The sequence below is a fragment of the Remersonia thermophila genome, chromosome 4, assembly GCF_042764415.1.
Source record: "Remersonia thermophila strain ATCC 22073 chromosome 4, whole genome shotgun sequence".
Taxonomy (NCBI): Eukaryota; Fungi; Ascomycota; class Sordariomycetes; order Sordariales; family Chaetomiaceae; genus Remersonia; species Remersonia thermophila.
Window position 1 is genome coordinate 3,644,609 of NC_092220.1, and position 27,413 is coordinate 3,672,021.

At 60.7% G+C, this 27,413-nt stretch overlaps 6 protein-coding genes across 6 annotated transcripts; 3 read left to right on the forward strand and 3 right to left on the reverse strand.

Annotated features, from left to right (window-relative positions):
* Window positions 1-561: 561 nt before the first annotated feature.
* VTJ83DRAFT_5156 (uncharacterized protein) lies at window positions 562-1,890 on the forward strand (the record flags this gene model as incomplete). The annotated part of the gene is made up of 1 exon (XM_071011725.1): window positions 562-1,890. One exon carries the CDS (start codon window positions 562-564, stop codon window positions 1,888-1,890), a length of 1,329 nt encoding a protein of 442 aa, XP_070866606.1.
* An 882-nt stretch (window positions 1,891-2,772) lies between these two features.
* VTJ83DRAFT_5157 (uncharacterized protein) lies at window positions 2,773-5,023 on the reverse strand (the record flags this gene model as incomplete). Its single annotated transcript, XM_071011726.1, has 3 exons — window positions 2,773-3,166; window positions 3,292-3,957; window positions 4,038-5,023. The coding sequence occupies 3 exons, from the start codon at window positions 5,021-5,023 to the stop codon at window positions 2,773-2,775; spliced, it is 2,046 nt and encodes a 681-aa protein (XP_070866607.1).
* Window positions 5,024-12,066: 7,043 nt separating this feature from the next.
* VTJ83DRAFT_5158 (uncharacterized protein) lies at window positions 12,067-13,896 on the forward strand (the record flags this gene model as incomplete). The annotated part of the gene is made up of 1 exon (XM_071011727.1): window positions 12,067-13,896. One exon carries the CDS (start codon window positions 12,067-12,069, stop codon window positions 13,894-13,896), a length of 1,830 nt encoding a protein of 609 aa, XP_070866608.1.
* A 2,302-nt stretch (window positions 13,897-16,198) lies between these two features.
* On the reverse strand, window positions 16,199-17,638 carry VTJ83DRAFT_5159 (uncharacterized protein; the record flags this gene model as incomplete). Its single annotated transcript, XM_071011728.1, has 1 exon — window positions 16,199-17,638. One exon carries the CDS (start codon window positions 17,636-17,638, stop codon window positions 16,199-16,201), a length of 1,440 nt encoding a protein of 479 aa, XP_070866609.1.
* Window positions 17,639-18,777: 1,139 nt separating this feature from the next.
* On the forward strand, window positions 18,778-20,589 carry VTJ83DRAFT_5160 (uncharacterized protein; the record flags this gene model as incomplete). Its single annotated transcript, XM_071011730.1, has 4 exons — window positions 18,778-19,151; window positions 19,208-19,690; window positions 19,784-20,308; window positions 20,454-20,589. The coding sequence occupies 4 exons, from the start codon at window positions 18,778-18,780 to the stop codon at window positions 20,587-20,589; spliced, it is 1,518 nt and encodes a 505-aa protein (XP_070866610.1).
* Window positions 20,590-22,988: 2,399 nt separating this feature from the next.
* On the reverse strand, window positions 22,989-24,028 carry VTJ83DRAFT_5161 (uncharacterized protein; the record flags this gene model as incomplete). Its single annotated transcript, XM_071011731.1, has 2 exons — window positions 22,989-23,282; window positions 23,384-24,028. 2 exons carry the CDS (start codon window positions 24,026-24,028, stop codon window positions 22,989-22,991), a joined length of 939 nt encoding a protein of 312 aa, XP_070866611.1.
* Window positions 24,029-27,413: the final 3,385 nt, after the last annotated feature.

Sequence of the window (27,413 nt, forward strand, 5' to 3'; positions counted from 1 at the left end):
CCCACCCACCACCTTTGGAACCGTTGTCATCATGCATTCAACCGAGACGTCCCCACCGCATCACGAATCTTGGAACAGCAGCGCACAACCGTTCTAGCAGCCAGCTGAGTCTTTTGAACTCTTAGAACGCCTCTTGGAAACGAGGAACCAATCATCGCCTTGTTACCTGATTAGCCGGATATTATTAAAAGTCTTGCTCGCAGCCGGCCTAACGGTTGGACGTCCATGTCAACATCAGGAGAATACTACTGCAACACACTTCTGCTATGTGCTGCTACCTCCGTCGGCCTCTTGGCTTGGGTGGCATGACAGGGATGTCGGCGGTGATTCTGGGGGTCTAGACCCAATGTCTTAGAAGACGTTGGTGCTCTTAAACATGTCGATAGGAACGTGTGTAGACGTGATTTCATCCCCTTGGTTTCCCCTCAGCCAACTTCTCCAAGGGGGTTGACGTCCCTTCTTCCTGCGCGATCCAACCGCGGTCAAACCCTCTCTCTCTCTCTCTCTCTCTCTCTCTCTCTCTCAGGCTTAGAGACCGCTCTAAGCTTTGACGCCTCAAGCATGCACGCCGTCCTCGCCCTCGGGCTGGTCGGCCTCGCCGCCGCCAGCGTGGTGGTTCTCCCCGGCGGCGCCCCCAAGCCGCTGGCCCTCCAGCCCGCGCCCGCTTCCTTCGACGCCGTCCTCCGCGAGTCCGCCCCGTCCGAGTTTTTCAACAATAGCGCCAACATCATCCTCTCCTCGTACGATGGCACGCTCGACCCCAGCCTCCCAGCCACCAACCTCTCCGAGACCTTCCCCTCCGGGTCCTCCTTCATCCGCAGCGCCATCCAGGCCTGGGGCGAGCACCTGCACCTCCAGATCCGCCCCGACGACGTCTGGTTCACCATCCTGACCCAGCTCAACTTCTACATGGAGGCCAACGCCGAGGAGGTGCGCCACATCTTCGTCAAGCACAAGGGCCAGGAGACCATCTTTATCGAAGACACGACCTGGACGCGGGTGCTGCTTCGGTTCAAGGACGAGATCCAGAGGCGCGTGCTCACGCCGTGGCTCAAGGATTGGATCGTCCCCGACTTCTCGACGACCCGGGCGGACGACGTCATGACGGCCAACATCCTCATGATGGGGCTCATGAAGGCCTACTTTCGCTACGAGGGCGGCATCATCTGCGGCCTGCCGAGCGTGACGCTGCTCGGCGAGAAGGAGGACTGGGAAAAGCTCCTGCGGCGGCTCTCGAGGCTCAACGAGTTTGGCGACGAGCCGGCCGTGTACCGCCGCCGGCTGACCCCGATCCTCGAGCGCTTCGTGCGCAGCTTTGACGAGCCCGACTCGCCAGAGACCCGCGAGTTTTGGTCGCGGATCGTCTTTGCCGACTATTCCGCCGTCTGCGGCGCCTCGCCGCTGGAGCTGTCGGGGTGGATCACGGGGTTCATCTTCTGGGACCTGTCCGGGCAGAGGATCGACGGGCTGAAGGGCAGCGTGAGCAAGACGAGCCCGGGCCCGCTGACGTTGGACGGCATCACGTACCACTGGCACGACGTGAGGAGGTTGCCGATCGGGTATGCCAAGGCTCCGTTCGTGATGCGTGACTTTGGCGGCGAGGACCGGTTCTCGGCTTACGTGGCCGCGGGAAGCCTGGGCAAGAGCCTCGTCCAGGGCCCTCCCCAGGGGTACAGGGAGGCGTTGATACGGGCCGGGCAGGACCCGTCCATCGCGGACAACAAGACCGCCCACGGCACCGTTCGTCCGTTGTCGGCATGGCTCCTGTACGGACCGCTGCCGGAGTCGCGCACGCCCCAGGACAACGGGTATACCGCGGACATGCCCTACATCGTGGCGAGGACCAGGATGTTTTTGGAGGAGGGTCAATGCAGAGGACCGCGATATTAGAGGGCCGATGGCCATCGGGCTTGTCCGCCGGACAGAGAGGTGATGGCGTGTGTCAACGAACGGGTAGATTGCGTATATCATTAGTCTCTCGCTCGGAGGCCCATCTCGTATGGCTCGTGCCATTTGACGCTCGCTGTGATGCCAACGGACGTGACCTCATCCATCTAATCTGTTCATTACCTAGGCGTTCATCTTCTTCAACGCTTGCCGGGAGTAGAAGTCACCATCTTGTTGCGTGGTGTTAGCAGCATCCGGGCAGCGAGGCCGCCCGGGAGGTTTGACTTCACCCGGTCAGTCACACCATCCGGCTTGATATCTTTTTGTTACTATGTAGGGGACACACGGTCCGAATTGATTTCAGAAACTGCGTGCGCAAAAGATCTATCTTGCTCTGTCGCTAACTCGCTAGTACCTGATTATCATGTCAATCTAGTAGCATTTCCCGTCGTTATGCCTCGTTGCTCTCATGCAGTCATGCTGATAACCAACCCCTGAACCCTTGAAACAAGCCAACGCAATCAATACTACCCATGCCCAAACTCGTCCGACAAGAATCCTGCGCCGGCAATGCTCCCGCTTGTAATAGTGATAGGAAAACCAGACAGACAAAAGAAAAGGCTTGCGAGCCGTGAAGGGGTTTCGTCGCCAACCTGGACGAAAACAAGACGAAGAAAACGTTCAAAAGATGTGTACAAAAAAAAAAAAAATAAAACCGAAAAGAAACTTTTTGACACACGACGTGCCTGTTTCCCGGGGGATGGCCCTCCGTCGGGGCTCACGGCGCGCGAGAAGAGGGAACCAGGAGGACGGGGGGAATGAAGGTGATCGTGACGGCTTCCCCCGTCAAGCCGCCTTCCGGGCTCTTCAGCCCTCCCTTTTCACCTAATAGTCCGGGCCGTCCGCGTTCACCTCCGAGGGGCTCGGGCCAAAAAAGTGGCTCTTCCCGAGGCTCCGGGCGGGGCTGCCGACGCGGCTCTGGCCTGGCATCGACATGGTCCTCGCCCGCCTCGAGCCGGGCCGGGGGATCATCCTCGACCGCGAGCGCTGCTCCTCGAGCGCCGGGCGGGCCTGCTCCTTGCTGATGACGAGGCCCTGCGTGATGGACATGAGCTCGCCGCCCTCGACGGCGCACATGCTCGGCCACACCACCAGCAGGATCTCGTCCGGGTCGATCTCGCCCTCCATCAGGTCGTCCTCGGCCGGGTGGTGCGACGAGGCGCCGTCGTGGAACGACGCGGCATCGCCGCCGTTCTTGTCCCCGGCCACGCTGGCCGCCCTGGATCCCGCCGCCGCCGCCGCCGCCGCCGCCGCCGTAGCCGACTCGGCCCGCTCCCGTTTTCGCGTCCCCGCTCCTCGCCAGCGCCGCCGGCGCCGGCGCCGGCGCCATCCGCCTCCTCCAACGCGTCGTCCTTGGCGTGCGGCAGCGAAGGCATGCACGCCTCCCGCTCCGCCGCCTCGGCGAACTCGGGCAGCTCCAGCACCTGCCAGTCAAAGTCGTCGTAGGGAGGCCCAAAGTACGGCTCGATCTTCATCTGGGCGCGCTGGATGACGCACCACTGCTCGTAGGCGAGGCGGCAGGCCTGCTCGAGGCCGGTGCAAAAGGCCTCGAACTGCAGGGCCGACAGCAGGTGCTGCACGACCCACGACACCTCGCGGACCACCATCTTGATCTTGCGGGCGCCCATCTCGGCCTGCCGGTCCGGCATCATGGCCAGGAGGGTCGCGCGCAGGTGCGCCTCGCGCGTCGGGTCCTCGTCCTCGAGCGCGCGCAGGAACCGCACCAGGTTCTCGTCGTCGTCGTCGAGGAGGTAGAGGGGGCGGAACAGGTGCTTGTGCAGGGCGCGCGACAGGATGGCGAGCACGGCGCTGATGCGCATGCCCTTGGCCGCCGGCGAGTTGGACTGCGGCAGCGGGATCTGAAGCTGCGTGGCGTGCTTGAGGTACGGCGAGTTGCGCAGGTTGGTCCAGCACGAAGGGTCGGCGAGGATGGTCTCGTCGAGGTCGGGCCGGAAGGTGGATTCGACGAGGGTCACGATGGTGGTCCAGATCTTGTCGAGGACGGAAACGCTGCGGTACGTAACAACGCGTTAGCGGCGGGCGGGCGGCTTGGAGGGAATGGGAGAGAGAAAAGAGGGGAGTGAACTCACTAGGTGTCGTCGTTGTCGGTGTTCAGGGGGACCCGGAACTGCTCGAGATGGGCCAGCTTGCCGGCGGTGAGCTTGAGGGTTTGGTTCGTTTCCTCGAGCGTCTTTTGGAGGTTGCGGCCGTGCTCCTCGGCCTTGTCGGCGCGGGTGCCCTCGGCGCGGAGCTTGCCGTGCAGGTCCTCGATCTCGGCGTTCTTGTCCTCGATGGTCTGCTGCAGGGAGGCGATCTGCTCCTCGGCGGCGCGGAGCGACTCCTGAAGGCTCTCGATCTCCTTGTTCTTGTCGGCGATGGCCTGCTTGAGGGCGGCCATCTGCTTGCGAGCGTCGTCCAGCTCGCCCTCGAGCCGGGCCTTTTCGCCCTCGAGCTTGGCCATGGCCTCCTTGAGCGACGCCACCTGCGCCTCGTTGTCCGCCTTGGCCTTCTGGAGGCCCGCGATGGCGCCCTCGAGCGTCTTGATCTCGGCCTCGTTGCCGGCCTTGACGCCTTCGAGCGTCGTCTTGGCCTGGGTGAGCGCCGCGATCTCGCCGGCGGCCGCCTTCTCGGCGCGCCGCTTCTCATCCTCGACCGCCGCCTTGGCCCCCTGGAGGGTGGCGTACTCCTTGGCCGCCGTGTCGGCCGCCTCGGCGGCGCGGGCCTTGGTCTCCTCCAGCAACCGGTGCGCGTCGTCCAGATCCGTCTCCAACCTCGCCCGCGTGGCCGTGAGCTGCATGATCTCCTGCACCTTCTCCTGCACCAGCGCCTCGAGATCCTTCTTCTCCTTGTTCAGCTCCTCCTTCTGCGCCTCGAGCTCGTTGCGGAACTTGCGGTACTCCTCCAGCACGACCTGGTGCGAGCTCGACAGCTTGTTGTTCTGCTCCTTGACGTACAGGAACTCGCTGAAGACGTCGGCCACGAGCTTGTAGTTGGGGTCCGACGTCAGGTCGCGGATCGCCCGCACCAGGCCGTCGACCGCCTGGGTCGGGTCGGCGGCGTCGGGATGAGAGCCCATGTTTGGCGTGCTGGGCCTCGGGGACGCGGCCGCGGGCGCTCGGTGGCTGTAGGGCGTGGCGGGCGGGGTGTACGAGGTAGGACCGCGGACCCGGGAGGACGCAGCCGAGGTCGGTCGGGGGCCGTACGGGGTGCCGGGAGGGGTATGGGGGTGATATCCGCGCGGCCTTGGGTTCGCCAGCTTGGGCAACACCGCCGAAGTGTAACGGCAAAGAAAAAACGGGTGGGTGTGTGGTTTGTAAAAGCGTGAGGGGGGAAGTAAGAGCTAAACAGGGTGCTCTTCTTCGTCTTCTTCAGGAGTTGTATTTTTTTTTTTGGGAGGGGTGGTGGTGGTGGTGGTGTTGGTGGTGGTGGAGGAGGAGGAGGAGGAGGTTGATGTTGAATATCTTGGGTGGGTTGTTGCTCACGAGAAGCCTGCGGGGGCGGTGACCGTCTCGAGGCGGTCGACGCTCGGTACTGCTATATAACTAGCGAGATCCGATCCCCTGGCCCGGCGTAGTTGTGGCCCGAAGCCTGGCTCTCATGCAGCGGACACAACACAGCATGATGCAGGGTCTCCAGAGTGACGTCGAAGGGGGGGGGGGGGGGCGGTCCGAGGCAGGGCTGGCCGGGCTCATGGGTAGGTGGCTGGCATGGACACCGCGCAGGCACGCAAAACCACCCAGCAACCAGCCCGGATAAACCAAAATTGTCAAATTGTGCGCGTCAATTGGGCTCCGTGGCGGCGGCAGCGGTGCCCTGAGCGGCCGGCTCGAGTCCCACCGGCCTTCGCTGGCCCACCAGGACACGCCAGATGTTGCAGCGTCGCCGGAGCCCAACCTCCAATCGAACCAGGGACGAACGAGGCGCCAGGGCCAGGAACAAGGACGAGAGAGATAGAGGGAGAGGAGCCCGGCGGCCCTGGCCTTGCCCGCCCGCTTTCCTTTTCCTCGCGCTCTAGGTTGGTTAACGTTAGCTCTTGGCCGGCGGCGGCCCCGACCCTGTCTCGGCGCATCGCGTCTCTGCTCGCCTGCAACGCCCGCCTCGCCGTCGGCAGCATGGCGAACGTCGAGGACTCGGGACTCGCTCTGGGCCTCTTGGTTTGCCCGCTATTGGCGAGCTGATAGGGCTCCGTCGAGGCTCCGCGGGGCCCTGACGTGGCAGCATCCGCCGCCAACGCTCTTCGACAAGGGGTTGTTTTGGTGCTGATTGGCCCCGCTCGCCGGCCCCCATGTTGTTGATCTCCACCGGCACGCATCGCCAGCGAAGCTCGCCGCCCCGGGGCCGTTGACGATGCTGGGTGGTTCGGTGCTATCGAAGAAGTTTCGGCGTCGTATGGAGGAGACCATGACCACATCCCCGGAACCCCCCCCCCCCCCCCTTTTTTTTTTCCCCCTGACGAGCTGGGTTGAAGCTGTGCTCGCCTCCCACCGAGTCCGACGGCCTCGGGGAACCCCTCCCCCCGGTTCCGGCAAGCTGGGATCGACCGCCGCCCGCCGAGGATATGTTTAGCTCGGGCCCCGGCCCAACCGCGTGACGGCGCCACGGCCCACGAAGCCAAGCATTGGGCTCGCCGCCGGGTGCCCAAACGGAGAGCACGTGCGGCCAACTGGCATTTCCCATCTGATCCTCCGTCCATGGCATACTTCCCATTGCATGACACCCGAACTGCTTCTCAGCTACGGGGGCCCTTGGTTGCATGCTGCGGCCGAACCTTTTGAGCGGTTCTGAGACATGATTGTTGCCCTGTTCACGTCTCCGCCGCCTCCTGCCACGTTGTCTTGGGAGCCACCGTCGAACCGATTCCTCTGGCCATGGTTGAAGCCATGCTGTGTAATACATACGAAGCAGCATCTCTGGGCCATCGTCTTGGTCCTCTTGATCACCGCCTCCCCGTCGAGGCTAGTGAGCGCGAGAATACGGCGTTCTTCGCCTTGGCTCACCGCCTTGCCCAGGCGTCACCAGCCTCCCGAAGCTGCCCCCGAGCGCCAAGCCGGAGGATCCGCCACAACGACCGCCAGATCTCCCACCGCCGTTGCAGTCGACGGTAGTTAATCGTGAATCGAGATTGTGCGAACCCCGCGTCCCCTGCGGTCAAGATGGAAACCGGTGTTCCTGCCATTGACCAATCACCGGCTTGCTTTGATTGTAGAAGAGCGGAATCGCGTCCGTGTTTTTTTTTTTTTTTTTTTTTTTCTTTTTGTGGTGCTCGGTAACGTGACCGACAGGGTTTTTGGCCAGCCAGGGTTTTTAGCCATATACAGCTCCGCCAAGTCGACTATCGCAAGCTACCTCCTGACATCGATTACAACCAAGCGAACAGCGTTCAACACCAACAACCTGCTCTCTAAGGTGCGTTTTTCCCTCTTTTCGATACTCAGAAGGCCTTTTAAGATAGCGAACAGTATTGACGAAAAAGAGCTGCGTATTCAACGCGCGTTCGAGGCACTTACTGTCAATCCAAAGATAAGCCTTCGCCAGGCTGCTCGTTTATTCGATCTCAACCGCAACACTCTCGCCAACCGCCGTTCCAATAAGCACCAGCCGCAAAAAACCGCATACTCGAAAGAGCAACGCCTCTCGCTAGCCGAAGAAGAAGCAGTAGTTAAGGCCTGTTATTAGCTTAATGCCTAAGGCTAGCCGATAATTATTAAAGCTATTCGCAACCTTACAACGCAGCTTCTTTAAGTAAAAGGCGATAAAACCCTCCTCGGCCAGCGATAGCATCGCAATTTCCTTTCTCGCTACCTAGATTTACAGGTCCGGCGGGCTTACGCGATAGATCAAGCCCGTAAAGATACCCTCGACTATAATACCGCTAAGCACTGGTTCGAGCTGTTCCAAACCGCCCGCCTCGCATACAACGTACCCGACGACGACATTTATAATATAGACGAAAAGGGCTGTATAAAGGGCGTTAGAACAAGCTAGCGGGTTATTATCCCTCAGCGCAATACAAAAGCCTTCGTTGTATAACCAGGAAATAAAGAGTAGGTTTCTGTAATCGAATATATCTCTGGTAATAGCTACCTTCTTCCATTATTTATTATCTTCGAAAGCAAGGTAGTACAGCTAAATTAGGTCCCCGACGATACAACTATCGATACGAAAACGGTTCTTCGCGCCTCCCCGAATAGTTAGACCGATTACAAGATCGCGATAGAGTAGGTTCAATATTTTAAACGGTATACTGCGCCCCGGAAGCTATTAAAATATCGCCTCTTTATCCTCGATAGCTACGCTAGCCATATCTCGCCTAAATTCGTCGACTTTTACGCTAACCACAATATCGTACCCCTGTACCTTCCTCCCTACGCTACCTACGCCCTTCAGCCTCTCGATATAGGCGTTTTCAGCCCTCTAGCTACCGAGTACAGGCGCCTAGTTAACGAAGGCGCCTTCCTTAGCGCCGTAAGGGTTTCCAACGCCCAGTTCCTTACCTACTATACCTAGGCGAGGAAGACGATAAAGAAGAATATCGCTAGCGGTTAACGTAGCGCAGGTCTCCTGCCCTTCAACCCCGAGAAGGTCTACGCTACTCTAGGATGCCTATCTGAACGCCCTGCCCCTTACCCTGCCTCTCGCCCAGGAGATAGCCCTGCCTCGCGCCTAGGAGATAGCCCTGCCTCGCGCCCAGGAGATGGCCCTACCCCTCGCCCTGCCCCTCGCCTTGCCCCTTGCCCAGGAGATAGCCCTGCCTCGCGCCCAGGAGATAGCCCTGCCTTGTACCCAGCAACTCTAACAGTACGCCTTACAGATTCGTAAGGTCGTTAAGCAGAGTTCTTCGTTACAAGGGCTTTAGTATCCAGGATCGATAGCTTACTTAGGGACTTAGTTCAGCTATACGGCAGCCCAGTAAAATAATACGTTACTGACATTAAGTCCGCTTGCGAAAGCCTCCAAGCTAATAATCTTGCCCTCCAGTTTTTAACCAACAAGCTCGTTGACAAGCAGAAAAACGGTAGGAAGAAAAGTAAGAAAAGGCAGGTTAAGGAGGCTCGAATCTTGACGGTAGAGGACTATCGCTAGGAGGAGTATAAGCGAGAGGTACGTGCAGCAGAGGAAGCCAAAGAGAAGGAACATCGTACATCTAGACGTAGGGTAGTTAAGATCGCAAAGATCGCTTAGAAAGAGCTGCCCAGAGCTACTGACTTATTTAACTAACTGATTAACTGTATATTTTGCTTGTCTCCTTACCGCCAGCCTTCTTTTAATTTCTCTGCGTTTGTATGTATCTGTTTAATTGCAAATAGCCTCAAAACTGCCCTGTTTGTATTGCTCATGGTCATCGCGAGACTCCTGATTTTGGTGTTGTGGGCTGACCCGGCAGGTGGGGAAAAGGGGGTGGCCAAAAACCCTGGCTGGCCAAAAACCCTGTCGGTCACGTTACTTTGTATAGACATTACATGTATTGATATTCGTGCCTGGCTTGAAGCAACTATTTATGTACTAATGCCATGCCTCTCGCATTCGAGGACGTGCCGCAGGGCGTCTTCTTTCCTCCGTATGTTTCCTGTAGCAACCATTGCGTGCTCTGAGCGATGGGTTTGAGTCGGTATCTTTCCAGACCCGATGATAGAAAGCCTGAGAGACTTGCCGTAGGTGACTGACTCTCTCTCTCTCTCTCTCTCTCTCTCTCTCTCTCTCTCTCTCTCTCTGTGTGTGTGTGTGTGTGTGTGTGTGTGTGTGTCGGCGTGCGTGTGTCGGCGTGCGTGTGTCGGGTACCGGATCCTGATTACCAAAGTCAGGAGTCAGGGGTTGACTCGGGCCCGCCCCTCCCTCCTCCCCATCCTGTCTCACACCCTTCCCACCACGCCACCACGCCTGCTTTTCCCCTTTTGTTCTCCAATAGTTCATCCAGCTTCTGCCCTCGGCTCAGCAGGAGAACCATGACGCAGCAGCCGGCCGTGTCGCGACCCCGGATGCGTGAGAATGAGAAGCGCCGCGAACCCATGCTCAGGCCGTTCCATGTCCGCTGCGTCTCCCACGCCTTTCGGCGGGTATTATTAGCGCACCTCTCATGGACGCCGGCGATGCGATGTCTCTCGAGCGTCGGTGTGCAGCCGGCGTAAACCTAACACCGGCTACCCTCCGCGAACCCCCCAAGAAAACAACCAGAGTAGCCCACCCCCCACATCATAGCATCTGAAAGAAATCCCTCCTCTCCTGCTCCTCCCGTTCGGCCTCTCTCCTCTGCCTCTCCTCGTCGTCGCCCTGGCTGTCTTCGATCGGGGGCGATGGCACCCAGCTCTCGTCCACCGGCGTCGCGTAGGCAGAGTACTTTGGGTTGACGTCTGGCCGGATGGGGACGCCCCTTTGCGCCGGGGGTAGCGGGTACTCAACCTCCAAAACGTGGACGTGCAGTGGCTTGTCGGACTTTTCGGAGAGGGAGACGGGTAGGTAGGGGATCGGCTTGTTCTCATGCCGGCGAGTCGCACCGGGTGGCTGGTGCTGGTGGGTGATGACGTAGGAGGAGGAGGGGGCGGTGGGTTTGTCGGTCTTCTTCCAGAAGCAGAGGGACGTGAAGGGTGCCATCTTGGTGGGGGTTGATTTGGCAATGTTTGTGGTGAGCAAGATTGGGCCCGAAGAGAGAAGATGGCAAGGCCTGATGAAGATGGGTTCAGCGCCTACCCCCCCCCTCCCCCCCTGAGTTATGTACTGTAGATCCGTCGATCGAAGGCAAGGTGTGATGCTTCGCCTCGGTAGCGTGCTGTGCCCCCTTGGCATGGCGTTGAGCCGATGCCTCCCTACGTTAGCCCTGACTTGGCGTGTTCACGATATCACGAGGGGCATGCTTAGTGCACATAAGTACACTATTGTGTTACCCTCATCCGAAGCTCATCGGCGTTTTTTTCTTCTTTTCGCGTCTTGCAAGGGCATCCAATCTGCAGTCCATGGGTGGAGATGGAAGCTCTGCTGGTATATCGCAGACCCCTCTTTCTTCCAAGGTCTAGCCTCCTTTGAGGAAAACGCCGATGGCTATGTAAGTGCAGAAGTTCTCCACAAACCCACGGGACGATGCGGTTTGGAGGCAGGGTCAGGTGCTTCTTCTATCGAGCTTGGCTTTGCTCAACGATGGCGTGCCAAGTAGTAGTAGACCGAGACATCCCTCTCGATGGCAGGTGTGGTCAATTTGCCCCTGACTGCTAGCTCCTGCTGGCCGCTGTTATCCTCCAACGGCTAGTGATAGTCACGGACCCTATTGACAAATGAACCACCGCAAGTGGGATGAGGACCCAAGGCACTCTTCAACGCGTCAAGCCGGCTCCAGTGTATGTGGAGCGGCGGGCACGGAGAGCGTGGAGGGCGGAGCAGAGCGGAGCGGAAAAGGAGGCGACCGTTGTTGGACTGCATGGATCCGCTGGATGGATGATGACCATCACATCGATCGCATTGATCGCATTGACCGCATTGACCGCACTGATCGCATTGATCGCGTTGATCGATTGGGGGGGGATCTGTCTGCGCGTTGAGCACTGCAGGATCGGAGATCCGTTTCCCTGCCTTCACATTCCTCTCGGCGGCTGCATGGAACTATTATTATGTACGATCGGGCTTGGGGATGGGCCGTGCAGAACCATCATCGTGAGCGCTTGTTGGACCTTTTTTTTGCCTGCGTTTCTCAGCTGATCGCGTCCAAATAGAGTCCCTGCCGCACCTTGTACTCCTCTCCCTGCCGTCAGATACCTGCTATAGACCTTCATATCCACCTTCTTCAACCTCTTGACACTGGTGGAAACATCATGACCATGTGCGCCAGCGTCGGCCACAGCACCTCGCTGGTAGCGTACTGTGTACACAATCATACTGCGCATGTCAGTGCTGCGTTGGCTGAATCAGGAGGCGGCCCCAGCCAACATGCGACAAGCCACGGGCTCCACTCCGGACCGGGGCTGGCGCCATGTCGTCACCTCCGGGGGCTCTCGACGGATCCCCCGTCCCTCCCAACGCAACGGAACCCAAGCACACCTCCGCATGGCAATTTCTTCTTGTTTGCTCACTCCGCGCACACGGCCACCGCCACCTACCTGATTCTCCCCCTCTCCCGTGCAAGTCCCGCCCCCGATGAAAGCTGTGGCGGCGCCGAGGGCTCCCCAGGGCGCCGCCGATGGGAGTCGGGCCTCCCATCGGCGACAGATCAAGCCCTGGATTCTCGCCCTCACCGTCTCGGCCCTGCTGTTCGTGAACTGGGGCTTCCTGGAAGACAACCTGCTTCAGCATCTGCTGTCAGGGCCCTCCTCGCATGGCGACGCGGCCTTCCGATCGGGATGCGCGCAGCCCGACCCGCTGGTTCCCAGCAGGCACCCGAGCCTTGACCAAGCCTACGAGCGCATCGCCGGCGCCTCGTTCCGGAATGCCACGGTCCGCCGCCTGTCGGGGGCCGTCCAGGTCAAGACCGAGTCGTTTGACGATCTCGGCGCCATCGGCGAAGACCCGAGGTGGGACGTCTTTTACAACTTCCACCGCTACCTGCAAGAGACGTTCCCCCGGATCCACCAGCAGCTCCAGGTCGAAAAGGTCAACACGCATGGCCTTCTCTACACGTGGCCCGGCAGCGACGCGTCGCTGAAGCCCACCCTGCTGCTGGCGCACCAGGACACGGTGCCCGTGCCCCCCGAGACGGTCGACTCGTGGACGTACCCTCCGTGGAGCGGCGCGTACGACGGCAAGTACATTTGGGGCCGCGGCGCGAGCGACTGCAAGAACCAGCTCATCGCCGCCATGGAAACCCTCGAGCTTCTCCTCGAGGCCAAGTTCCAGCCGCGGCGCACCGTCATCCTGTCGTTTGGCTTCGACGAGGAGTGCTCGGGCCTCCGCGGCGCCGCCTCGCTCGCGGCCGTCCTCCACCGGCGCTACGGGGACGACGGCATCGCCGTCATCGTCGACGAGGGCAGCAGCTTCGAGCAGACATGGGGCACCCTCTTCGCCAAGCCCGGCACCGCCGAGAAGGGCTATCTTGACGTTCCCATCACGGTGCGCATGCCGGGCGGCCACTCGTCCGTGCCCTCGGACCACACCAGCATCGGCGTGCTCAGCGAGCTCATCACCAAGATCGAGTCCTCCCGGTACCCCACCCGCCTCGCCGAGCTGAACCCTTACTTCACGCAGCTCCAATGCGGGGCCGCCTACTCGCCCGACTTCCCGTCGGCGCTCAAGAAGCTCCTCCTGGGCCGGCTGCAGGGATGGGGAGGTCGTCGCCACCACCACCACCACCACCACCACCACCACCGCCGCCACGAAGACGAAGACAAAGGCGCCTGCGTTGGCAAGCCCGACCGGCTCGCCCTCGAGGCCGCCAAGCAGGGCCCCGCGATCCGCTACCTCATGCAAACCTCCCAGGCCGTCGACGTGATCTCGGGCGGGGTCAAGGTCAACGCCCTGCCCGAGCGCGCCACCGTGGTGGTCAACCACCGCATCAACGTCGGCGAGACGTCGCGCGTGGTCAAGGACCGGCTCGCCGCGCTCGCGGCCGAGGTGGCGGCGCGGCACAACCTGACGCTGCACGCGTTCGACGGGACCAAGGCCGGCGAGGAGCCGCCCGAGTCCATCACGCTCGGGACGAACGAGCACGAGCTCGAGGTGGCGCCCGTGACGCCGGCGGACGGGTCCGACGCCAAGAGCCCGTACGCGGTCCTGGCGGGCACGACGCGCGCGCTGTACGGGGACGAGGTGGTGGTCACGCCGGGCATCATGACGGGCAACACCGACACCCGCCACTACTGGCGGTTGACGAAGCACATCTTCCGGTTCTCGCCGGGCTACGACCCGGAAGACGGGCCCGGCCTGGGGGCGATCCACACGGTGGATGAGAGGGTCAGCGTCCTGAATCATGTCAACATGGTGCGGTGGTTTGTCACGTTTGTGAGGAACATGGATGAGGCGGACCTCGATTAGACGGGCGGAACGGGCGCTGCTTAGCATGCTATTGTGTATACTGTGTAGCACGACCTGCTCTGTGCGCGCGCTTCGTATTCCTTTTGCTTGTGCAAGCGTCCTAAAATACAAACACAACGGCGGCTCCGGCCATTGCTGATTGGATGCCCGGGACATTGGAACGCCTCGTTTGCTTATTTAGATCTCCGATTACCTGAGCGTTGTCTTGGATGTTGTCTGGGCTATGCCGGGAAGCAGATGGGGCTGTCACAGTCAGCCTGCGTCAGGACCCTGTTGCACAGCAGGGAGTCTTACGCGTGTCCCCTGCCGGGCGAGAGCCAGGCTCATGCATGAACAGCGAGGGCTTCCAAAATGGCAAGACGACGGAGATAAGCCTGACGGCATATTTCATGCAGCCAGGCTGGCTGCAGGACTCGACGCAGGGCTGGGGCCGCCATGATGTATGTATCGTGTAGGCCGTCGATTCCTCGACGGCGAGCTCTCCTCGCCCGTCGTCATCAACATGGCGCAGCGTGGGTGACGCGCCGCCGTCTTACACAGTACACCTCCGGCCCCATCGCGGGACCGCGTTTCGGTCCATGAACAGTAGAGCCGTTCCAAATGACTCGTCCGATGTGCTTGTATGACAACGCTTCGCCGCCGCCGAACCAATCTGCGGGGTGAATCCGGCCCTCTCTGGACCAACCTGGTGCTTTCCGGGTCTCCTTCCCAGCCTCCGGGGCGACATCCACGGGTCCGCAGCGCCGATCACAGCCTCTTGCGGGCGTTGAATGTGGCCCCATCGGTCAGCAGAATCCCCAACCCGCCGTTGGGCGGTGCTGGAAGGAGGTATTATCGGAAGAGCGCCGTAACCAAGAGTAGCAGCATGACCGCCTCGGCGGCTGATCATGTTGAGGACGGAGGGTATAACCCAATGATGCCCCCTCCTCCACCCCCCCGCGCCGCCGAACTCTTGTTACTCGGCGTCGTTGCACCTGATCTTGTTCTCTACGACGGTTTGTTCAGCAACGTGCCGACACCACCGGGGACAGGCAGGCCGCACCGGGCTTGATCCCCCTACCGTGAAGAGAACAAACATGGCCGCCGTCTCCTTTACCGTCCGGGCCATTCTCGCCCGCTCCCTCCGGCCGCGACACGATCCGTCTCTCGCCCCAAGAACCTTTCCCACCTCCCCCTTCCAATCCTCCAGATACAACAGCGATGAAGCCAACAGGCCCGCGAGCCGCTACCAGGGTCTCGGAGCAGGCGCCCTCGCGGCCATCATCGTCTCGATAATCATGCTCCTGATTGCCCTCATCGGGCTGGTAATCTTCTGCTGCCATCGCCGCCGCGTCACAAAGATCAGGAGGCACGACCGCGAGCTCGAGGAGCAGGCGTTGGCCGCGGCCATCGCGCTCAAGGAGCTTGAAACCAGCGCGAGCACGCTGGCGAGCACGCCAGCGAGCACATCGCTTCCGCCATCGCGAGCAACGAGGGAATCGCCGCCGCCGCTGTCCCTGATGTCGTTGCCGCCAGTCGTTGCGCTACCGCCCCTGGCGCTGCCGTCGGCAGCCGGTGCTAGCCTTGGTACTGCTGCGGTGATGGGCAGGTCGTCGAGCCCGCCTCCACCGTACGATGGGGTAAGGAGGGATGAGATGGCACAGGGACATCAGCAACGACAACAACAACAACCACAACCACAAGAACAAGAACAAGAACAAGAGCACCAGCTGCGCAGGGTAGATAGCAGGGGCGTGAGCATTCGGACCATCAGCACGGTGGACGGACAGGGGGAAGAGCTGGGGTCTCATGCGACGATCACGGATGGGTTAGTACCGGTGAGGCAGGATGTCATGACAGGGAAAAAACCGGGGGGTGGTTAGGAGGAGGAGGAGGAGGAGGAGGAGGAGGAGGAGGAGGCGGCGGCAGTTGAAGGAGGGCTACTATATGTTATCATGTTCGTTACCTTGCCTAGTAAAGATGGACATTTTTTTACCGCATTGGGTCAGGCGCCAGGGGGTTGGAAGAGAGGATATCTATTATTACTTATACCAAACTCGTTCCGAGGCACGTTGAGTCAAGGGAGCATGGGCGTTCACAGAAAACAAAAAAAAAAAAAAGAAAAAAAAAAAAAAAAAGAGGGCATTATCAGAAATGTTCTGAAATGCACCCGAACCGGGTACAAACCGCATGGAGGGGTCACATCAACAACGCCTTGCGTAGGGAATTAATCACTAGTTACCAAATGTTCTTCAGCTTCACTTTGTACCGAAGATAGCTTGGTACCTATGACTTAATCATGCCATGAACCATCACCACCCGCCTACAAACTCCCAAAGTCCACCTGGGTCCCATACCTCTTCAACCCCCACTCCGCCAACCCCCTCTCCAACCCCTCCGCGAACCCACGATCAAACTCCGTCCCCGTCTCCGTCCCTTCACACCTTGCTGTCTGCCAGAGAAGCCACTGATCCGCCGCCACGGAACCGGACGGATCTCGCAGGATCCCCACCGCCACGTCCACCACCGTCCTCCGCAACCCTTCCTCCTGCGGGCCTGCTCCGGAACCGGTGTGATCATCGGGAGGCGGAGGAGGAATCCTCTCTGGGCTGTCCGACGCATACAACACCGTCGCCCCGCAAACGCCGCAGAACGCGCGCGTCACGGGCGGGGAGGAGCGGTAGGTCCGGAGGGTGGTTCCGAATTTGCAAAGCCCAAACTTGTCGTCTTCTCCTTTCTCCTCGTCCTCGTCCTCGTCCTCCTCCCTCTGCTCCTTTTGCTGCTGCTGCTGCTGCCGCTGCTGCCGCCTCTCCTCCACCTCTCCGTGCATCGCCGCCCCCCGCGGCCGGAGCCATCCCAGCGGGGCGTACATCCACGCAACGACGTGAGCGCCCGTGACGAGGCGGCAGTCGCGGCAGAGGCAGAGACCCGCGGGGCGTTTGAGACGGAGAGCGGAGGCGCTCTCGGCCTCGCTTGCGGCGGCGGCGCCGGCGTCGGGGGAGGGCTCGGGCTGGAGGAACTGGGACAGAAACGGGTCGGCCGCTTCTTGCTCGGTCGGGGGAAGGACGGCGAAGCTCACGCCGCCGCAGTGGCATTGCGCTTGGAGAGCCTGGTCTGCGTGGTCCTCGCTGCCGCCGCCCCCGCTGCCGTCGTCGTCGTCGTCGTCGTCGTGGGCGGCCGTAGCAGTAGTGGTAATAGCGGGTGCAGCCTGCTTTCTTCCCTCACCTCGCGGGGTACTATCACCGACGTCCTCGGCCGAAGGGTTCCAGAGGTGGATCGGCCGCCCGTTGATTGCCGGTAACCACGTGGCGAGGTTCGGCTCCGTCGCCGGGGTGGAATAGCAATGCGAGCGAATCTGGAAGGTCTCCTCATCATGAGCCGCGAAGATGGAGGTCGCGACGACCCAGCTGGACAAGCCCGTGTCTGGCTCCGGCTCCAGGCTCCGGTCGCCGACGTGGCAGCCGCAGGTGGTGCAAAAGAGCCGCTCGGCGACGGCCTGGGCGTGGACGTAGCCCGTCAGAGATGACGCGAGCGAGGACGGCGGTACGAACTCGGGCTGGACCCCCTTGGGCAGGGGCGCGTGGAAGCAGCTCAGAGTGCCGTGGGTGTGGCGGCATATTGAGCAGTGGCAGAGGTGGACGGGGAGGGGGAGAGCGGACGTCGGGACGGTGATGGTGAACTCGACACGGCGGCAGTGGCAAGCGGCTCGGAGCGTCTTGTCGCGGCCTGCGAGTTGGTGAGGGAGACGGAGGTCAGCAGACATGGTGGAAAGGCCGGATTCACGCTGAGTGTTTTGTGTCGTATTGTCTTTGGAGGGCCTACGATCATCAGATCGTCGAATCCCTGCTGATCTCCAACGTGGGAGGATGGAGGTACGTCATCCTCCAAGAGCCAACCTCCAACCCCGCACATGCGGGTTGCAAAAAGGACCAATGTTTACAGAGGCCTCATGAGGCAGCCGGGGGCAGATGATTTGGTATATAGTGAACGCCCTTGACATTTTGCAGGCCTGTCATGACGGAGATGGTTCGACGGAGCGAGCGTCTGGGCTTTGGGTTGGGGCTGTCTCAATGTGTGTCAAGATCTCTGAGACATAAAAAAAGAATCTATATTACTCCCTCGAATCAAGGTTCTTTTTCCGTTTCTTTGTCATTATTTACCATTCTCCTGTCTCTCAGGGTTGCCTGTTCCTTGCTTCCCGTTCCTCTTATACGCTCGCCTAGAGACACACAGAACCTGGACTGGCGGATGCATCAAGAGCATGCGTCGACGTTCCATGTCCTTGGGGATCACGGACGGGTGGATGCAATACGCTGAGGCTGAGCAAGGGACATAGTCCGGACGAGGGCTACTCGTGGATAAACAAGCAGGGTAGCAGCCAAGAACTGTCCAGAAGATCACAATATGTCTTCATGAGCCCGATCTTCCGGTCTGTACCACACCAAGCAACATGGTCCGCGGCGGCAGAAGCCATTCCGCGCTGCATGATGCTGAGAGTTCAATACAAAGGGGTTCTCGAACAATGACCGATGATGAACCTGCGCAGACCCAACCCGAGGTTCCTGCAGAGACGCGGCTATCCTATTAGCCCCGACTCCAATTTCCGGGTCGGGGCGGCATCTGAAGGTCTGTAAGAACTGCCGGCTCATATGACGGGCCTTCGACCGGATGCCAACAATAACGCCGGAATATGCTCAAATGAGACCGCATTTTCGGCCCCTCCCTTGGATCGCCCATGCAGATGGGGGGTAGTAACAAGCCGCCGACGAGAGTTTCTACAAGAGGTCGCCGTTGGCCATTGCGGTATTACCGCCAGCATTGTGGTGTGTCAAGATTGTGCGTGTGCCTGGTGGCCTAGACAGCAAAGGCCTTCTCAACAAGACTGACCTGGCTTGTCAAACAATGGGACGGCGCTTTCTCTCCGCTGCGGCTCTGGCCGTCACAGTGCTCGCGCCGGCGCCGGCTGCAAGCCAAGTGACGGCGGGTTGCACGAGCAACTCGTTCACCATTCCGAGCTGGATCGTCCACGACTTTGCCTCTTACGCGACGTCGAACCTGACGGTGACTTCGTTTGACGCCGTGAACCGCGCCACCAATGTTGCGCTGGAGTTCCGATGCCTGTCGAGCGACAGCAAGGACGGATGGCACAGCTGCTCCGCCCGGAACCGGACGGACCCAACGCTGCCGTACACGGTGGCGGTCCGGCCCGAGGGGACGACGGCAGAGTTCCGCTTCAACGAGACGTGGTCCTGCAGCGACATCCGCGCGAGCAGCCCGTACGTTACATCCCCCCCCAAGGAGTCTTGTGCGTCGCTCTGTTGACATGGTGCAGGATCACTTTCACAGCGGCGGGCAGCGGCGCTACGCCCCTGACCTGCGCGGACGCTTCGGGTGGCGTCACATGCCGGGCACCAAAGCCGGCGTTCATCCAGGCCTCGCTCTCCCAGCCCGTCAGCATCACGCCCAAGTACGTCAGCGGGCCGCCGAACCACCGCGAGCCCGGCTGCACGGCCAGCTCGGGCAACACGACCTGGGAGGTCGTCGCGACGCAGATGATCGTCCAGGCCTCGACAGCGACGTATCCGAGGGGGAGCGCCTTTGTCATCTTTCGGAACGACTACCTGGGCTACAACGCCATTTGCACGGGTCAGTATACGGGTACCGCCGAGCCGGCGGCTCTGAGCTGCTCGGGCCAGACGGCGATTCGGAGACCCGACAAGTACCAGGTCCAGTCGTCCGCGGCGTATGACCCCGTCACCCATGAGTTTACGGTGAACCAGACGTGGTTTTGCGACGACGAGGATCCGGCAGAGCCGTAAGTGTTGTCTTTTCTGGCCATCCCACCCTCCGCCCGCGCAGGCCTGTCGGCCGTGTGCTGACCATCTGGGTCCTTCTCCCACCCCGCAAGCCTCGCCATTACCGCCCTCGCCGCCACCCGCCTCGACCTCGACTGCGACCAGCTCGACGAGAGCACCGTCTTCTGCTCGGGCGGCAGCCCACCCTTCTCCGGCACCGTCGCCAAGCGCGATCGGCTCCCGCCCTACTCCCTCAACGACCCTCTGTCCACCTTTTCGAGCTGCACCATCGCCTCCGTCGCCGCACCCGCTTGGTGGCTCAGCAGCTTCCGGACCAGCGCGGCCGCTGGCCAGGACCGGTCGGTCACGGCGCGCTTCGGCATGGAGCTGGTGACGGGCACGACGAGCGGCACGAGGCCGACCGGGTATGGCGCGCACATCGTCGCGCACGATGTGCCGGTGCCGCCCGCAGGCGAGAACGTCACGCCGGAGGAGCTGCCGTGGAACACGTGCGAGATTGAGGCGGCGGGCGACTGGAGCTTGGCTCCCACCGATTGCGAGTTCAAGTACCAGGAATCGAGCAGATACCTGGGGGTCAGAGTGGGGTGGACATGCTCGGATTTGGATCCATCAAACCCGTAAGCCGACGTCTTTGCTTGATAACTATCCCGGTCGGCGTACACTAGAAGGTCACAGGGGAGAGAGAGAGAGAGAGAGAGAGAGAGAGAGAGAGAGAGAGAAAGCGAGTGGGCGCTAATCTAGGCTAACGACACATCTTGACAGGATCTCGTTCCGGGGCGAACTGCGCACCCTAGCACCGGCGCTAACCTGCGTGACGGCGACCAACGGCGAGATTCATTGCACGCCCGAGGACACGCAGCCTTGGAGGGTGAATGCGAGTTCGTTGACGTGGGAGTAGACGAGGTTGGAGGGTTGGTGTGCAGGGTCAGTGGCGTGCGTGACCTCAGCGTACTAGTAGATCGAGAGGGAGGCTCTGACCAAGCTTCCGGAACTATCACGCTGAAGGAGCGTCACGGCCCTATAGTCCTGTAAAGTCTGATAGAAAGACATACTGATGGGGTTGATGTCAAAATAATAGCGTCCCCCTAGGAGCGGAGCGTCGTGGGTTGCCTCTTCACCTGGCCCTTGTGCCCCTGAATCGTGCTGTCTATCAAAGGATCTCGAGAACGAAAGACCGGCCACTTCAATGAGCGCGAATTTGCGGCTAGATTGGTAGCATTTATCAACTTGCCAGTTGTCCCGGGCGGACCCATTCCTGTTCCACATCAACACCAAGGCAGAACCGAAGGCTGACCCAGTGTCTGTGGTCTTTGCAACCTCGACCAGCCGCGCCACACGGGCCGTGCACCACGAATCCCTCCCAACGATCTGGAATGGAGCCACAAGCCACGATCGGTGCCAACAAAAAAGCCAAGAGATCGCCGAGTCGACGAGCCTCGCGCGCTTAGTTCGTATAACCAGCCAATCCCGTGACATGACCATCATGCATCGCTGCAGGGTGGTGATCGGCAGTGGACCCGGTGTGTCGGGTCATCAGGGGGAAGGGGGTAGTTTGACACCTAGACTCGGCAGAGCTCGGGTTGGGTTCCCGAATGTTGTCATGCAGTGTGCGCTGTCTTCAAGTGTCGTTGGTTTCCAAAAAAGCAGCCCTGGCGTGCGCCGTTGGGCTCCGGCAACGCATCAAAACGCCTGATGCGGTCAGGATGACCGTGTTAGTGTCAACGCTGTAGAATATGCAAGCATGATACGTCAATGGACTTGGTAACTCCACTAACAGAGGTGGCCGTAGTGGCCATGGTGCGTCGGACAAAACAAAAAGGGAGGAGGGGGGGGTAGAGGCTTGATACTAAGAGTTAGTCTGTCTGGAGATGAACGTGTTTGCTCCACATGGCACCCTCACTACCTCTCGAGATGTCTTTAGGGCCTTTCTGGGCGGTTAACCTTATTTCATACCGGAGATCCTCTCACAGCTCGACGACAAAGAACCGCGCCAAAGAAGGGGGCACGGCACGTCTTCTAGAAGTGCCGCTTTCTTTGTCGTCAGTGGTTGGTTCGGGCTCCCTTGAATCCTCGAAGAAAGATCCCCAATCTTCAAGCCACAGTCTCCCGGTTTTTCGATTCATTCATCATTCAAAGAGAGCCAACCTAGTCACCCTACAAATAACGTCACGTTCATTGACTTGCCATTTGTTTCGCACTCCTCACGACGTCATCCGAGAAGGGCGCTTGGGCCGGTTGACCCTCAGCCATCTCCAACCACCAGCCACGGCTCGTCTCCCCAAGCGTCTCCAACAAATATTCACACAACACCATCACCTCCAGGGACAATGGCCCCACCAGACCCGCCATCCTACCCATCTCTCCTCCTCTTCCCCACGGCCTATCTCGACGACCGCCGCCAGCCCGAGCCCGTGCTCTCCGAGCCAGACCCGTCCGCCATCAACGCCACCGGCAAGGCAAAACCCCAACCCACCCGCCCTCTCGCCGCCAACCCCGACCCTGCGGCCTTCTACTCCCAATACGCCTGTCCCATCTGCACCGCTCCCCTCGCCACCGCGCACGACGCAAACTTCGTCGGCCACATCCCCTGCCTGCACCGCGGGACCTGCCCGAGGCCCAGGTGCATCCGCGCCTACTACGGGCGATCCAGCCGCGGCAGGCCGTGGTCGATGCCGCGCGGCGGAGGTCGGGACCCCGAGCGGCCGCTGTACTGCCAGGCGGCGGGCTGCGGCCGCCGGATCGAAGGGCGGACGCTCGTCAAGGCGGTGATGGCGCCGAGCGGGAGGGCGGTGATGCCCGTGGTTGTGGCGGATCCGGAGGCGGAGGGGAGGGGAGGGGAGGGGAGGTGGAGGGAGGTTCGAGAGGAGGCGAGGAGGAGGAAACGGGGCCGGCTGAAACGGGGGTGGAAGAAGGTGAGGGAGGGGACGGTGCAAGGGGCGGTGCTGATGGCGTGTTTTGTGTGCTTGGCCGTTTGGAAGGGAGCTGTGGATTGAAGGGCTGGGTGGCAAACGGAGGTCGGTGTTATGGGGGGGTTGGAGGAAGATCGGGTAAGGACACGAGGTGATGAGTGATGAAAGGACATGCAGGCAAGCAAGCATCGTAGATACCACGGGAGAGGGACGGCACGGATGGCGTTGGCAAGGAGTGAATAACCACGGCGGCGAATTTGGACGTCGGTGCTTTTGATCACTCATACCTAGCTAGGTATTCGGGGATAGTATCGAGTTTTGATGTTTCCATCCGCGCTGTGAAGCCACCCACTCCGCGGCGGCTTACCTTCGAGGAGGTCTTGTTTATTTACAACCCAAAGAACCTTAGATCGTCCTGCCCGCGGATCGGCACGCTGTGTCCAACGCCCTGCGCGTAGATACCCACCAGCTGGCCGTTGCCCCACGTGTAGGTGGTGTAGCGCGCCTGGGGCGTGTTGGCCTGCGTCGAGTCGGGCCGGTTGGGATCGAAACCAAACACGCCGCACCACTGCTTGATGGTCTCGTTGTAGTTGTTGGCGTGGAGCGTCGAATCGGCCGACCCGTGGTAGATCTGCATTCTGGGCCGCGGGCCATCGTAGCCGGGGTACATGTCAAAGACCATCTGTAGCAGCAAAGCATCAGCATCGGGTTCCTGGGAAGCCTCCGATATGGTAACAAGAGCCAGAGCAGGCAGGCAGGTAGGTAGGTGGGTAGGTAGGGTACCTTGGCCCAAATCTGCGGCGTGCTCCGAATCTGACCGTTGGAGCAGGTGCCGTTCCACTGGTTGACGCCGCCGGAAATGCTGTAGAAGCACCCGGCCGGAGTGCCCGAGTAGACGATGGCGGCGTTGAACAGCTCCGGGTACGTGGCGGCCAGGACGTTGGCCATCATGGCGCCCGAGGACTCGCCGACGGCGAAGACCTTGGTGGGGTCGGCGTTGTACCGCTGCAGGGCCCAGGTAACCATGTTGGCGATGGCGTTGCTGTTGCCGCCGCCGTTGTGGGTGAGGGTCGCCCGCGACGACACGTCCCAGCAGGTGCCGCTGTAGGGGGACTCCGGGTAGATGACGATGAAGCCCTTCTGGTCTGCCAGCTGCGCGTACGGCCTCCCTGTGTAGAAGGCCCGCGCGGTGCCGGTGCAGTAGTGGATGGCCACGACGATGGCGGGGTTCGGAGCGAGACGGTTCGGGGTGTAGATGAACATCTTGGCCCCGGAGGGGTTGGGTCCAAAGTTGGTGATCTGCTGGTAGGAGCCCGACTGCCGCTTGAGCGGCGCCACCGGCGTCATGAGCTCGTCGTAGACGGGGTGCGCCATGACGGCGCTGCCCAGAAGGGCGAGGGCCGACGAAAGGTAGCTGAGGAGCTTCATGGTTCGGGACTTGCGGCCAGGGATGGACGGTGAGATGTCAATACCCCTGATGGCATGTACACACAAGAGAGCCCTCTTCCCTGGACGTTACAAACGGGGCAATCAGGCCAGACGCAGCGAAGTATATATATATGAACACGCTTGTGCGTAACGAAAGCCGTGGTGCATCTCTGCACCCCGGACTCGACCCCACGTCAAGGTCATGCCGTTGTACCATAATTATTTCCCTCTTCCCGTCACCACGTCGTCGGCTGCGGCTCTCCGGGCCCCTGTGAATCTTCTCAGCGCTCTGGTTGAGGCGGTTATTGCGGGAGGCGAGGTTGAACCCAATCGGGAGAGGCCTTCGGATACGATCTCGGGGTTTATCCGGTACTCCCGCTAGACAAGATCCCAGCTCATCTTGGCGGATCAGCGTAGCCCTCGGCAGTCAAATGAGTTCCGGCCGATGTCATGACGTTTCTAGTGCGGAGAAATGGAGAACGGCTTCGTTAACCTGCGTTTGTTCTTTGAATACATCACCACCGACGGCTTTTGTGGCTCATACCACACGGGCGTGAGAAACACAAGAAGGCGATCATGATAGCGTCGGAATGGCACACCTACGATTGGAAATGCCCGAAGGCTTAGACCAAAGTCTTCTGACTTTGAGACCAATTCAATCTTGGTGGTTGTTGATGTTCTGCTCTCAAGACCTCCGCAAGAAGCTCATAGCCGGCCGCAACACTCATGCCGCAATAATATGCGATTCCCCGCCCTGATTGCAATAATATGGCTGAATCCACAGGATCGTTTTACTCCGCGTATCGGAAAAGCTCGCTGCCAGCCTGAAACAACACCAATAGCACCGTCCGCAGGGAGGCATCGTGTGCAGCGCGTAGGCACATATCGTTCTTCGGACTCCTCAGAGAGCGAGCCATGGAGCAGTCGCCCGGCCAGCAATGACCGCTGACCGAGGCTTCACCGGTCCGGCAAACAACATTCACCGATCTAGAAGCCCGCCGGGGTGGGCCGTCAGCACCATGGAGGCTGATCTCCTTTTTGCTTGGGCGGGCCATAATAAACCGAATCCTTTTGGCGGTCATCATGAGCGATGTGCCTTGGCTGAGACACGATGGGTCCCTCCCTATGAACCACCCCCTTCCACCAACGCTTTTCCCATCCTCATGGCCACGCACGACGCCACCCTTCCTTTTACTCCCACCTCAACCCCCATCGCCGGGCCCGGAGCCGCAGCCGGAGCCGCAGCCGGAGCCGCAGCCGGAGCCGCAGATGGAACCGGAGCCCGATGCTGGCTCTCCAGCCGCCACTCCCACCTCGCCTTTTCCACCACATCTCCCCCTTTTCTCAGCCGCGCCCGCCACCCTTCCACAAAGTGCCACGCCAGCCTTGCTTCGCCGGCGGCCTCGGTGTACTTTGGTCGACCTTGCTGCTTGTTCCGAGCTGTCCCGCCGCCTCGGGCTGGGCCGTGGGTGGCATGAGCGGCGCCGACGTGGGTATGGGAGCGCCTGAGCGTGCGTGTCGAGGATGCCGCGTGGGAGCCATCGCTGCTCAGGGTGGTGGCGATGGATGCGGTGTTGTGCATGATGGTGCTGCTCCGCTCGATGGGAGCTCGCGCGCGGTGCCTCTTCTCTGCTGTTGTGACAACGGAGTCGTCATTCTCAAACCCCGAGACGCCCGAGTCCGACTTGCGTTGGTCCCAGTCGTCGTGTTCGTAATCTCCAAGGTCTTCGCTCTCGATCCCCCAATCCTCGTCGCTTTCTTCCTCCTCCTCCTCCTCCTCTGAATCCTCCGAATCCTCCGACTCCTCAACATCATCCACCCCAACCTCCCTCGTTACAGAGATAACGCGCGTCTGATCAAAGTTATCCGCCAGCACCACGACCGGCCTCCGCCGCATCGAGATCACAGCCCGAGACCTGAGCAATGTCCTGGCCTGGGCCGTTACGGCCTGTTGTTGTTGTTGTTTTTGTTGTTGTTGTTGCTGTCGCTGTTGTCGAAGATCATCTTCGCGCCCCCAGAGAACCTCTTCCCCCGTTCCTTTCGCCATCCCATCCCCCGTCCGGCGGGCCTCGGCGCCCGCGCGTGGTCAGTTCCGCCGCCGACCCCGGCCCTGGGCCCAACCGTGCTGGGGCGGGCTCGGTTGGTTGTGCAGGTACAGGTGGTGGTACGGGAGAAGCGAGCGGCGATGCTCGTCCTGGCTAGCACGGGTGCCGTCCGTCAGGCTGGCGAGGGGGTTGAAGCGCCGGACGGTCGGCGGCGTGTTGCCGGCGAGTAAGGATCCGCTCGTGGGTTGCCAGTCTGCTGGAGAGGTGGTGCTAGTAGGTGAGATTAGGTTTGTTGCTGCTGCTGTTGTTGTTGTTGTTATTGTTTTCGGCGGCGGCGGTGGCGGCGGCGGCGATGGTGGTGATGGCGCGCCGTTGTTGCGGTTGTGGTTGTGGTTGTGGCGAGGTTGCTCAAAGACGTTGCGCATGCGTTTGAAAAAGCTGGTCCCGCTGCTGACAGTAGCGGTAGTAGCTGGGGAAGCAGTTGTTGCGGGCTCGTCCTCGACGGTGTATCGAGACGTGTCGCTGCTCGGGCGCGGGCTGAGAGTGAGTTCAGGCGACTTGCGACCTTCCCAGGGAGCTACGAAGCTTATGGGGGACGTTGCGTCGGTTTCTTCAGGCACGAAGCGTGACGTGAGAGGAGCGTGCGTTGAGTATACCGGCGACCTCAGACTGGGGTAGTAGCCGGCAGAGGCTATAAGGGGCTGGCTTGAGCCCGCTCGAGGTGTGACATGCGTATGTGCCGGCGGCGGCGGGGAGGACGCAAACCTCACACGCGTGCGGCTCGACTTGGGAGTCCTACCGGCGCCAGAGTCTTTCGGCGCGTTGACGACCTCGCGAGATGCGGTTGTGTCTGGTGTCGCGTTCTCGGACGGGTCCACCGACGCGTTGATGGATGGAGCGTCTGGCCGCAGAGGTGTGGAGAGGTCGGCGTCATTGGGGAGTCCTTGGTAGAGCCCGACAGGGTTGTCCTCGCATGATTCCTGAGGTTGACCATCGTCCTCCGCGGGCACAACTTCAGACTGAGGTTTGACCTCTTCACCGGCGTAGTAGTCCACTTGCTGTCCCCCCCGGCCCCGTAACTCGACCGGCTGGCTGCTTACGGTGGTGACCTCAGGTACGGTTGGGGTCCTGGCATTGTCGTCAGGAACGCCATGCTCGGTACTATCGCCAACATGGACGATGCTCCTCTTTCCAGAGCTCCCCGGTGTTCCAGACAATGCCGCAGGCTGGTCCAACTCACCATGAAGACGATCGCGGTCTTCGCCGGCTGGTTCCAAGCCATGGCCCTCGCTCTGATCGGTGTCGTCGAACAGGCCATCCTCCCCCTGAACAGTTGTGCT